This window comes from Athene cunicularia, assembly GCF_003259725.1.
Source record: "Athene cunicularia isolate RWA chromosome 6 unlocalized genomic scaffold, athCun1 chr6_part1, whole genome shotgun sequence".
Taxonomy (NCBI): Eukaryota; Metazoa; Chordata; class Aves; order Strigiformes; family Strigidae; genus Athene; species Athene cunicularia.
The window spans coordinates 20176993-20189846 of record NW_020799105.1 but is presented as its reverse complement, the minus strand read 5'-3'; the positions used below and the strand labels follow the sequence as shown (position 1 = coordinate 20189846).

Below are 12854 nucleotides of genomic sequence, written 5' to 3'. Positions count from 1 at the left end.
TAAGAGACAGGGTTTCTTCTCTGGGCGGACGTCTTGGATCCTTTGCTGCTCCTGAAATCCGCCGTGAGTACCGCGGGCCGCGCTGCCGTTCGAAGCTGGGGGTGACAGGAGGGACGGTGTTTTGGGGCCCGGGGGGGGGACACACAGGCTCCCCCCGCTGCCCTTGGCGGCGGGACGTGGCCATACGTGTCTGCATTTCTGTGTATAATTGCATGAAGGTCATTTCTAGACACCGCCGTTTCGGCAGCCCTGTTCACGCCGTGGCTGCTGTGCCAACAGCTGAATTAGCCCAGGTAAGGCTCAGGAAACCCCCAAAGGCAGGAGCGAGGAAGCGAGCACCTGGGCGGGCTGTTCTTAAATACAGATTCGTGGCGGGGAGCTGTCACCGTTTTGGAGAGGACAGGTTTGCTAAACAGCATCGCAGGCACCCAAAATCTCTGCTGGCGAACCCACGTACCCATCCTTGCAGTGCAGCTTAATCGGAAGTTCATGAAGCTCTTTGCTTCTCCTCCAAGTGGCTATACTGAAATTAATCCTCCCCTAGGAGGGAGTATGCCTGATTTGGAGGCCCTTTTTATACTGGAGAATGATTATTACAACTTTAACATTAATTATTCAAAGCGTGACACGAAACACATCAAAGTGTAGCTTCTAAATTTCATGAACTGTCCAGAGTCTGGAGAAGAGGCTGAGGGGAGACCTCATCCCCCTCTACAACTCTCTGAAAGGTTGAAAGAGCTGGGGATGAGCCTCTTTAACCAAGTAGTAAGGATAGGACAAGAGGTAATGGTCTCAAGTTGTGCCAGGGAAGGTTTAGACTGGATATTAGGAAACATTTCTTTACAGAGCAGGTTGTTGGTCGTTGGAATGGGCTGCCCAGGGAGGTGGTGGAGTCCCCATCCCTGGAGGGGTTTAAGAGTCGGGTCGCTGAGGGATCTGGTGGAGTTGGGAACTGTCAGTGTTAGGTTAATGGTTGGACTGGATGATCTTCAAGGTCCTTTCCAACCTAGTTGATTCTGTGATTCTGTGACAGCAAAATTCTGGGGAAGATGTGCTTTTCTGTCAGTTTACTTCTGTATAGTTTTATCAGGGGTGACAGCATATTGTATGAGAGTTGGCTGATTGGTTAGGATGTTAAAGAGATTTTTGTTTATAGATTTTTTTTTTTTAATTTTTAAAGGGAAAGCTCCATTAAAGCAAAAGAATACTCTCAGAATGTGTGTACATGAGATATTTCCTTGTCACTTTCAGAATTAGTGTGTTGTGTCTATCTATTTATCTATATTTGTGTATATATGGTATGAATACATATCTCCATATATATTTACATGTGCAAATAATGTAATTTAGTAAAAGTACGTTATATCTATAAACACCAACAAGAAAATTTTATAGTACATTTAAGGATTTGGAACTCTGGGATTGGTTTACACCTCCTTGAATATAGTGTTGTAAATAGAGATGTGTCTGTTGAAGAAAAATCACATCATCTCCTAAATTCTCCCAGGAGGGGCAGCTTTTTTGTGTAGCCCGTGGCTAACTACATGAAGTTACAGTTTTATTCTCTTTTTAGTGTAGCTGTTTTCCATAATTAAAAATTTAAGACAAGTTTAAAGGAAGAGTGTAAGATGCAAACTTGATCACACATTTGTGCACATGTAGGAACATCTAGTAATGTTGTGACTCATTTCTGGTAATTTTAAAAGTCTGGTTTGGAATTTCATTTTAAAGTCACCTAGGTGCCTGTGGGGATATCAGGTAGTTGCTGTGGCAGCACATCTTTGAATTTGCCAGCACACGTGGATGACTAAGTGCAATATTAACATTTGATTTCAGTGAGGTTTTTCATATGTTTCCAGTGAAATTCCAGTGAATTTGTGTAATGGGTTGAGGGATTGATACTGAAAGGGATCAAGGGAGCCTGAATAATCTAAAAGTTTCTATGGTGGTGAATTGGTTGTGTGTCTAGGTGCATTCCTTGCTTTCCCTGCTCTGTTGAGGGACAGGAGCATTATTAGCTTGACATTCTAGGTTTGTATTTAGAGTGTCTAGTAACGGATATATTGCACTTCAGAATATTTAAGTCTGAGGGTTTTTTTTCTGTTTGTTTTGTTTTTTCTCAAATGTAGGATGAAATAAGAAGAACCAGGTTATTCATAGAAAACAGTGCGAAGACCCTAAGCGAGCCCATAAAGAATGATCAGGTATGTTGGAGTGCAGTTTATAGGAGATTGAGGTGTCCTGTTTCATGGCTGAAATAGTTGATATTCGTATAAGATCTGTCAGACAAAATACTGAGATTCGGGTACAAGGGATAACATAAGAAAAACTCATTGCTACAGAGATTTTTCTAATCAATTAATCTAATAGGAATTACTTTGTATTACTACTGACTTCAATGTAAATTGCAGTATTATCATCCTGAAGAATGCTAGGTTATGTATCCCACAGATGAGTTTAAAAGACGCTCTCAGATCACTCTTGGAATCACTGCTTTAAACTTGTCTGTCCTCAGCAGAGGTGATATAGCTAGGTGATAAATATGCAGAATGGTTAATGAGCTCATTTTGAATCCTAGATGTTGCATCACCATACAAAGGGCAGGTTGGTTTGGTTTCACATCTCATAAAATGACCAGTAGCAGTACTTGGGTGGGAAACCTACTCACAGAATTACTGGAAAGTAGTGCTGAACTCGTTCTTTGTTAGGAGTCTTTCTTTTGACTCAGTGTAGGCTCAGCTCTTCCCATGTGGCATTTAGTACCTTGTGTGTCAAAGTCTGAAAGGAGAAATGAAAACTTCTGTGTTTCCAGAAAAAAACTAAAGTCTTAAGTAACTGTTCAGGCTTTTAGCCATATTTAAGTTGTTATTTTCTGTTTTAAAATACCGACTAGCTTAACTGTTTAAAATTAACTTTCTGTTCTGCCATAGTGTGTGTTTTGGTGCTGTTATACAGCACATGGGTTGTGAGTAACTTATAAGGAGTATGTGGAGATAAATGTTAGGGAAAAAATAATTAAAGGGATGTATACATATATAGTACTCCATATTAAAAAAAAAAAAAAAAGTTAGTTACCGGAAAAAAAAGGATATAATAAATTTAGAAAGAAGATTTTATCCTGTCTCTTCTGAAACTTAATTACTAACCTAATTTTCAAATTGTTTAGACAAAACAAGCCTTCCTGCTAAGCCTGGTAAGTTTACAAAATACTTAGAAATCTTCCCTCTTTCCTTCCCTCTTCCCTTTCCAGGTGGTCCAATTTGACTTTTTTCATTTTATTTTCTTTTAAGTCCAGTGTACATCCTGATACAGGCAAGATAATTCCTGTTGTGTTTAGACCTCCGGGTAAGTTCCCTTAAGAGAAGTTTTGTGTATGTGACTGAAGCATCAAAGGGGAATAGCTCTAAGGAAGTAGCCACAGCAATATTCTATATAGAAAAACAAGTAGACTTTTACTTCTGTTAGTTGCATTGTCATGTCTGTCGAAGATTTATTTATTCCTGCAGCCATCCTGAGGAATTTTTCCCACAGTTCATCTGCTCAGCTACATGGAAATAGTCCGACCAGTCTCTGTTTTTTGTCACTACAGAATGAGCTCCCAAATCCCTCCACACTAAAGCAGTCTACTATAAGCTAAGTTTTCACTTGATGGATGTGGCTACTGTATGAATTTACTTGCTGTGGTGGCAGATAAAGTCTGTTTGGGGTGATGTTGGAGCCCAGACAGCACAGGCTGTTAATCAGATATAACCATACTTAGGCTATTTACTTATTATCGTGTATAACCACTCACAGCTGTGACAGCCTTTGTTGCCACCTATCTCTTTTTGAACTGAGTAAGGAGAAACAATTTTTCTTAGAAACTTGTATAGTTTCTGAGTAGCCATGTTGAGTGGAGTTCCTAAGGGTTCTTTTTGACTGTAACCTGTGACTAGATATTCTGGCTTCCTGAATGAGGAATGAGAGACAAAGGTTAGAACTGAAGTCTGGTGATGGTGGATTTTTATGGGCAGTGTTTTACTTAGAGCTGAAACTAGAGAGGGGATGTAAGGGTAATTTTCTGCTCAAAATCTAGACTCTGTAGTTACTTTTACTGAAATTAAGTTTTCTTTCTTTTTAGCCTTCTTGCCCATGTGTCTTCCATTGGTGAGTAATCATGAAAGATACTAGTGTACCACAGGGTTACATTTTTCCAACAAAGCCAGGGGTTGGAAGGAGAGAATAGAAGGTTTAAGGCTTCTTAGTTGTATTTTCAGCATAAGTTTCTTAAAAGACATCTATTTTATGGGAACTGCTGAGTAATCTAGAAATTGAGCCCTTAAGGAATCTCATTGGGAGTTCGAACATGATAGCCCCCTGCCTTCAACAGTATTTAGGGAGATTGTTCAGGCATGAAGGTCAGCTTTCTGATGCAAGGTAAAATTCGCTGGGTGTTGAGAACAAGGCCTGGTTTTGGTCTGTTTAATTTTAAAAAACTGGAACTGCAGTAGGAAGGAGTAGACCTTCTGTTCTGTGTTTCAGACCCAGAATATGAATTTTTTTCTTATGTAAATTGTGCATTTGCAAGTAAGAAGTGGTGTGGTTAAGAAATCACAAAATATATGATAATAAATTATTATACTGCTCAAAAAATGCACCATTTTGTTTAATAAATTTGTAGCTGCAGTTATACACATGCTTATTTATTTAGATGTGTTTGCCTTTCATTTTGGCATATGAGTATACATACTGACATGTGTCATTCCATACAGAGATTACAGCATGAACTGACATGCCACTACTAGAACGTATAACAGCTATCAAGACTTTCATTAAATTCATTAAGAACAGTAATAGAATTAACATAAATATTTCTTTTTGATATTTACAGCTTAATGCTCTTTTGTAGATGTGGTTAGATTCAGCGCTGGCATTAAAAATAAAGGTAGTTGATACACTAGTATTAAACGAATTACTGATCCTCCTCTGAGGCTCTGGGCATTCCATGCCTTCCCTTATTCAATATTTGCCTTACCTTGATTGACCCTGTATTTTGAGAATACTCTACACCTGGTAGGCCAGACCTCAAGAAAGGCTGTGGTTTATCATGAATTATGCTGTGGTTTATTATTATTGATATTATTGTTATTCACTGTCAAAGTTGGGAATTAAATCCTAGAATCTTTGATCTTGGATCAAGTAGATCTAGTATTTATATACCCACTAGCCAAAACAATCTGATCCTTTCCCAATCGCTATTGTAATTACATTTTTATTATTTTAGTGGTTTTATTTGCATCTATTTAGTCTTCACAGGTACATATGCATTTTTTATTTTGGATGAGAAAGGATCTTGCCCAAATATTCTTGCACACTGTGTTTTGATCACTGTGTGTTTTATACTGGATAGAGAAAGTGAGTATGTGACATCTGTGGCAAGAAAGTGTGTTAGCCTAGAATCAAGGCAAATGGCTTTGGGTGCTGAGTGGAGCCTTTGACATCACTGCAAATAATAACACAGCAGTTCTCTTTGTGCTCTAGTCCACCACTGCTTACCAAAAAACTTCTAGACTCATCAAACCTAATTTTCTTGTGGGGCTTTCTTCTTAGGTCATTGTTTCTTCTCTTCAGAGCCAGGTGAAGAAAAATTTTCTTTGTCAGGTAATTCCTTCTTTCTTTCTACATTTACAAGTCTTCTAGTCTCAATCCCAAATTCATTTTTGCTTATAATCTCTTGTTTCTGCAGTTTGCGTTTCACATGTATACCACAGGATTTGCCCTGTTAAATGGAAATGGTACCACAAAGGCTGAAGTATGTGTCAGTTTTTATTTTTTAAATCATCTTAATTGTACAAGACCATTTTGAATGTGATTTACAAGTGTTTCACAAATGTATTTATGTACTTATGTAGTGTGTTTCTTCTGTCCTTCTTAGGAGTACTTGGTTGAACAGAAGCAGATCTTCTATGGCTTGGGAGCCGTTTCCTATGCAGCATGTATTGGTGTATGTATTTGCTCAGTGATTGCTTTCCTGAGAATGAGTAGGCACTGAGATACTCACGCTGTCAGATATCCTTCAGGATTGTGCTCCAATGCTCTACTCTGATGTTTTGTCCCAAAATTGTTCAGAAAGAATTTTCTTGATCATCTGTCAGCCTTGCTTGGCTTCCTCTTCTGTCCTTCTATTATTCTGCAAGCTTAGAAAATGGGTAGTGAGAGGAAGTAGCCAGGGTTTACAAATGCAGAGTAACTCAGTGGGTTGCTGTAGTTGATTTTTTGATGTAGTGCTGTGTAAGAGGTCTGTCTCAGTCTAAACAAGTGATGAAATCTGTGGGCATCTGCACTGGAGAGAGTTAGCTCAGATCCCAGCAGCAGCATAGCCATGAAAGTGCTGCACTGAATGCAGGTAATTAGCCTTCCAGGAGGGGGAGGTAGCCGAGGGCTCCTAGCTAGCTCTGTGCTGAAATAGGAATTTACAGTTTCTGGAGTTTGCTACATCAGAACGAGCTCTGGTATCCTCATGACACTCATTGCGAGTGTAGATGCCCCTGTGATGCATTTCCTCACTCTCCACACTGAACTGTGATTTTTATAAGCCTTCTGGCATCAAATTAAGGCTGTTCTTGCTTTTGCTAGATGGACTTTCACCTCTGTCCTCTAGGCAAAACAGTTGGGCCAGCAGTGCTCAGGACTTTGCAGAGGTCTGAGGAGGCAGCTATGCCCACGGGTGCATATGGGAGTTCTTCCCCTTTGTCCTCCAAGGGAGGCTCTGAGCACTAACTGGTGTCCTGGCCATTTATTCCTAAACAAAACTTCCTGCAAGTATATTATGGGAATATAGAATTGGGCTGAAACTGCACAGAATCAGCAACAAATACACAAGTAAACCAGGTTTCCTGTTTAGGGGAGAGAGCAGTATGTGACACAAGGCAATTGGACAGATGTCCAAGGAATATTAGTCTGAGGTAATTGTTTCCCTTTTACTGTCTTTGTATTCGTACTGCTATTGTCCTATATATAATAATGTTTAATGCTTTTTTTATCATAATATTTTGTATTCTTACCTAAGAGAGTGATTACAAATACCTTCAGTAACTAGAGAACGTATGTATTCTGTTGGAATGTTAAACCAAGGCATTTATTTTTATAGATGGTAACTATGTATCAAGTCACAGATTTGTTTTCCTAACCTGTTACACTTACTGAAATGCTGCACATTTTTTTTAATAGAGGTGCCTGTTTCCTCCCAATGCCTTAGGCTCTTCCTCTTATCTTCATGAATCGTTACAAGCTGAAGAGTCCCTTAACGCAACTAGTTGTCCAGAAACTTCTACCTGCTCCTCTTATTAGTGAGTATAAAGAAACTGGGCATCGTGCAGCTGGTCCGAGGGGTTTTTGCTGCCTCCCTCTGAGTACAGAATTCCCCTGCCCTTGCACAGATGTGGTCTGACTGTTTTTGAGCGGCCCTCGCTGGCTGCCTTTGAGTACTGTCCTTTCCGTGTCAGAGTTAACACTCACTGATCAGTGTAGCTGAGCTCTATTTGATTCTTGCTGGTTTTTAGTTTTAGAGCTACAGAGCACTCTCCTGACCTTTGTATGTATGATGGGGGACTATTTTTGCAAAGATACCCAGGGATGCAGATAGCATTTTTCTTTGGCTTGCACATTATACCTGAAACCCTCAGGAGTGCCAGGAGAGATCAGGAAGGCAGTAGCATTGGAACTGATGTGACCTGGTGTGGCACATACATGACACCAGAGTGTGACACAGCTCTAGGTGTGCATTGGCGTAGTTCCTTAGGCTGGGGCTGCTGCCAATGTAGAAACTGCTGACAGGGAGTTGTTACAACAAAGTATTATTAACCTTGCAAGGCTACTGAAACAACTCTACTGACATGGTGAAGTTGTACCAGGACAAATTTAACTATTTAGTGTCATTAACTGTTTTTCTAATGCCATTGAAGAAATTTTTTACCTTTCCTAGGGGGAAACTGGTAAAATTAAAACACATCATCGCCTCTGTTCCAAGTTGTGTGAGGAGGCTACCCAGATCTTTCTGATGATCTCCATTAGAGCTTTCTGGCTTGTTTTCCTTGGAGCAGGTGTTAAAATGTGCTTCCATTTTCTGGAATGTAGAGAGAAACCTGAGAGTAATTGACTAATATTAGTCCAGCATTTGAAAAGTGTCATTTGTTACACTGATATTTTTATTAAACAGCCCTGCCAAAAACTAATAAAAATTGAAATCTGCTATTTTAAGCAAGGTCAGTTTGCCAGACTATTCCTTGTTATGCCTAGACCTTGGTCTAGAAAAGAGAAAGGAGAAAACCAGCTAGATTACTAACTCCCACTTGATATGGCCTTTGTAAGTGCCTGTGGTTTAGGCTTCTATTCTGAGTGACTGACTGTGGGATGGGTGTTTTCAGGTACCTTGTGAAGCTGGGTCCGGAGAAGACTGAGACATTCTCATCTAGGACCCAGCTGAAGCACTGCCACTTGTGACAGACATGCAGCTGGGCAGAGAAGTGCCATAATGGAACATAGTAGAGCCAGTGCTCCCCTGGCACTGTCCCTTTCAAATTAGAGGTGCGGCCTTTACTTAAAGTCTGTTCCCTTCAGGGTCTTTTCTTCTGTGCTGGATTTTGCACTGACCACTACAAAACCTACCAACACCACAAATCCCTCCCCTTTCTCTTCAGAACAAAGTACTCATAGTTTGAGCTGGATGGCAGTGATTGAAAACTTTTGAGTCCATAATGATAAAACAACTTTTAGGTCTGGGGCCTTAAAATCTTGCTCAAACTTCTGAAACAAAGATCAAGATCCCAAGTAGATTTTTATGGGGCAGTCTCTTAAGCTGCCAGGTTATTCAGTTGTGAACTGTTGAACTGGAAATGTAAAATGCATGTAATTATGAATGTTACTATTGAGATAGTCCTTTTAAAGCAAAACCCTCTTTAACTCTGCAGGCTTGATGAGTGCATTTACTGTGGTGGTGGTGAGAAGCCCAGAATTTGAGAATGGAATTGAAGTGATGGACAAGAATGGCACGGTTATAGGGGTGTCGCAGAAGGCTGGTCAGAAGGTAGGCGAGCGGGTGGAGGCCTCTCTCAACTTGCCTTTCATTCCCTGCTAAGTGCAGAATGTGATGCTGAGAGTAGAGTTGGATATATTAAAATGAGGAATCCCAGATCAGGTGTTGAATCTTTGGGTAGCCTTGGACTAGGTCTCTGGAACCAAGTTCCACAACCCTTGTGTCTTCAAGGGTTGGCAGCCTCCCTAAACCAATATACGGAGTTGAGCGACAGAGACACCAGCACAGGCATTTCTGCTTTCCCTGGTCACCTCAGAAGGAGACAAGACCCTTGGGACCTTCTTCTGATGGGGCACCTCAGAGAAAAAAAAGCCCTGTGTTGCACCTATCACATGCACCTTCTACAGTGGGAGTATGATTTAAAGCCTGTGCCTCCCACAGGGCGATGCCCTGATCCACAGTGTGCGAATGCATTTTATCCTGGGGCTCCAGTTGCTGACCAAACCAACTCTGTATTTGCTCCTTGCCTTGCTCATCAACATCCACTGTAGAGCCTGGCACAGGAATTAGAGCAAGGAGTCATATTTTATGTGACCCTCCCTTTCTATGCTGCTGTCCAGAGGGGAAGAAACAGCTAGATAAGCATAAAGATTTGTGGACTGCTAGAGAGAACTTCAAATTTGACACAGGGTACCTAGGATGCCCAGAAGTTATAACCATTTGAAAAAAGTTCAGCACAACTTAAAACAAGTCTCAGCAAAATGATTACTGTGGTAGGAAAACTCAATATGGCATCATGAATTCCTTTTGAGGAATTTCTTAGTTACAAGTGGAATATTTGTCACTCAGAGGAGTTTAGTTCCCATTTAAGAAAGAATTCCTCAAACATTTTTTTTTATCCCTTATTTACTGTTGCTTGAGAAGTCTAATACTTTTGAGTATGAGACAAAAAAGTGCTCACAGCAGCATGCAGTATTTGAAACTGCACAGAGCACTGCTTTTAACATTTATTTTTCTCTCTCCCTGGAGGCCGTTAAAGAAACAGCATTGTCGAGAGCCGTCTTGTTTGGGACAACATCCTTTGTGCCACCTGTGCTTATGCACTTTGTGGAGAGGTAGGAACTACTGCAAAAGGGCTGGGGGTGTCTGGTCAGTGTGTATTCTGGTTTTTCATCTGGCTGTTGCCACTTGTCAATTTTCTTCTTGGGTTTGTTGTATTACTTGCCTTGTTAGAAGTGATTATCTGGGAAATTTCTGTTCAGCTACTGTGATTCAATTAGATAAGTAAATGAATCTGGTTTATGTCCACATCCATGCTTTGAGGGTTTGCAGGAGATTGAATAAAAATCTGAGGATTTCCTCTCTTCTCCCATGCAGGAAACATGTTTGTGCTCTCCTGACAGGCTGTTTTCCAGCACCTGGGCTCCCTAACTTGATTTGAGTCCCCATGTCTGGTGTCAAGGTTGTTCACAGCACTTAGCTTAAATTTGTTATCACTGAAGAGACAATATGGTACTTGAATTTGCAGCTAAACCTGGATCCCAACTTCGAAATAGCTTTCCATGTATTATAAAACATTTTATTGCTTTTTCAACGTTTAGAAACGCTGTATCATAAGAAGAATTCATTGTATGCTTTATCAGAGAACTCTTAGCCTGCCCTGAGCCTTTGGTAGGGATCATCTATGTCATGTAAACATTACAGACAATTCAGTATTGCCTACATCAATTCCCTATCCTGCTTTGTTAGCTTAAGGCACTTCCATTATCAGAAGACATTAATGCAGACAGAACTTGATATATTTTTAAAATTTTAATTTTTCCACAAGGCAAAGCAGGACTGCCCAGAGGAAGTAAATCTGAAAGGAAGGAGGGTAATGCAAGAAAAATCTTAGTCAAAGGACTAAACACTTTAAAGCACTATGCCCCTTCTCTTGTCATTTTGATCTTGCTGCTTATTTTCTTAATGTTGTATTGATAATCTGGGCCTGGAAAATGCTGCAGCTACATAAAAAATAAAGGGAAAGAACAGGAAGTTAGGAACCAACATAGGAAATAAATTAAGGAAACGTCTTTGGGATTCGTAAGCCGAAGTTATTACTAATTTCAGTGCAATGTCAACCACTAAAATAGTAGCTAATTCTCTTTGTCTCACTGTCAGATTATTTTTCATATTTACTTTTCCAATGTCTTGGACAGAGCAAAATTTCGGAGAACTCCACAATCTTTGGCTTCAATGAGAATGCTTGCGATTATGACCGTTTTAGTAGGGATGCTGCCAGTTTCACTTAGTATGTTCCCGCAGTGTGGGGAGGTAAGTCCTTTCATTGGAATTGATTTAGGATTATTGTTATATTAAATAGTCACTCTGTTAACTATGGCCAACAGTCTTAAGGCCACATAGAAAAAATCAATAGGATTAATGTGGTTGTGCATCTAAAATGGGGCAGTGGAGAGGCTGCTTCTGAAGGCCTGTGTACTAGGTAAAGGCTTACAGGACTTGCTAGGGCTAAATTGCCTTGTGTGTTATTTATATTTACACGTTCTAAGGCAGATTTAGTGGATTTTTACAACAGTCTGAAGCAACCAAGGTCAGGAGAGCTATCTTAAAGATTAAAACCAAGGCTCTCCAGCACTGTTTTCAGTCTTGCCAGAGATAGGAAGGATATAGATGAGAATTTTTTTCTTTCATGCAAAGTCAGCATGAGCTCATGGGAGGGGTAAACCAACTCCCAGGCAGTATCTCTTCACCCTGCCTTACTGACCTGAGAAGTGTGATCTGTCCCCTGGCAGAGTATGCCTTCCTGCAAGGCCTGAAATGGGGGCTGCAGCCCTTGAACCTTGGGCTTTGGAGAGAGGAGCCTGGGGTTCCTTTCTGCATTTATTTCTTCGCCCTCATCAGCAATCTGTGAATATTCTCAGAAAATCACAGACTGGGCTCTTGCAATTTTCAGTGATTATTTGCCTAAACTTTCTGCCACTGTAATTTTTTTTTTTTAGATTTCTTAATCTCTTATGGCAGCAAGGGTAAGCTGAACATAAATGAGGAGACTTGTGAGAAATTATGTACTGAGAGTTGGGCTGGTTGGTTCCCTTTGAGCTTCCCAATTGCTCAGGCCACAGCAGTCACCCAAATATATTTATGGTTGGACTTAATGATCTTAAAAGTCTTCTCCAACCAAAATGATTCTATATTGAATGAAGGTAACATCACTAATGCTCTGTTCAGATCTCAGGAGTAAATTTTAAATAAATTAATTTTAAATAAAACATATTTCTTCCCTTATGTGTGTGCATGTAGAGAATGTCAGAAAAAAAAAAAAAAAGGGCTCCAAAACAAGAAAATCCCTCAAATGCCCAAATAAACAAAGAACTTAAAATCCCAAAGAGTCTTGCTTCTGAATAAAGTATTTCAGTTTGTGCAAGTTCAGTGCAGTAAAGGTGACTTAATGTATACTTACCAGGATATGGTGGTGTTGATTCCCTTTTACGATACATTGCAGATAAAGCGAGAAGACCTTGAACCAGAACTTCTCTCATCTACAGAGGAAACGGAGTTATTCTACAATAGGGGAATTTAGAGATTGGCTTTAATATATCAGTGTGGGCTCTGACTGAAGTAAATCTTGAATGCATCAACAAATTCAACTGGCACATGTGACTGAATCATGACTTTGTGGTGGTTTATGTACCAGATTTGGTGTACAAGTGTGTGGTCTATAGAGGCAGAACTTGCAAAATGATTTCGCAAGCCCCAGCCCACAGGCAGGTATGTACATGTAACTCAATGCTGTAAATGATATTTGTACTAGAAAGCACTGTAACACAGCATCTGTCACAAA

The 12854-nt window shown here is 40.2% G+C and overlaps 1 protein-coding gene across 1 annotated transcript in view; it reads left to right on the top strand.

The window, feature by feature from the left end:
- Positions 1-12854, top strand: part of SFXN4 (sideroflexin 4) — a 13971-nt gene extending 1117 nt beyond the window's left edge. The window contains exons 3-15 of the mRNA XM_026851532.1: positions 5-63; positions 2130-2204; positions 3167-3193; positions 3291-3345; positions 4121-4146; positions 5590-5640; positions 5726-5791; positions 5915-5983; positions 7238-7328; positions 8949-9064; positions 10043-10128; positions 11212-11326; positions 12516-12854. Coding sequence (XP_026707333.1) covers positions 5-63; positions 2130-2204; positions 3167-3193; positions 3291-3345; positions 4121-4146; positions 5590-5640; positions 5726-5791; positions 5915-5983; positions 7238-7328; positions 8949-9064; positions 10043-10128; positions 11212-11326; positions 12516-12593 — 914 coding nt within the window. The 3' untranslated portion in view covers positions 12594-12854. The remainder of the gene's footprint in view (positions 1-4; positions 64-2129; positions 2205-3166; positions 3194-3290; positions 3346-4120; positions 4147-5589; positions 5641-5725; positions 5792-5914; positions 5984-7237; positions 7329-8948; positions 9065-10042; positions 10129-11211; positions 11327-12515) is intronic.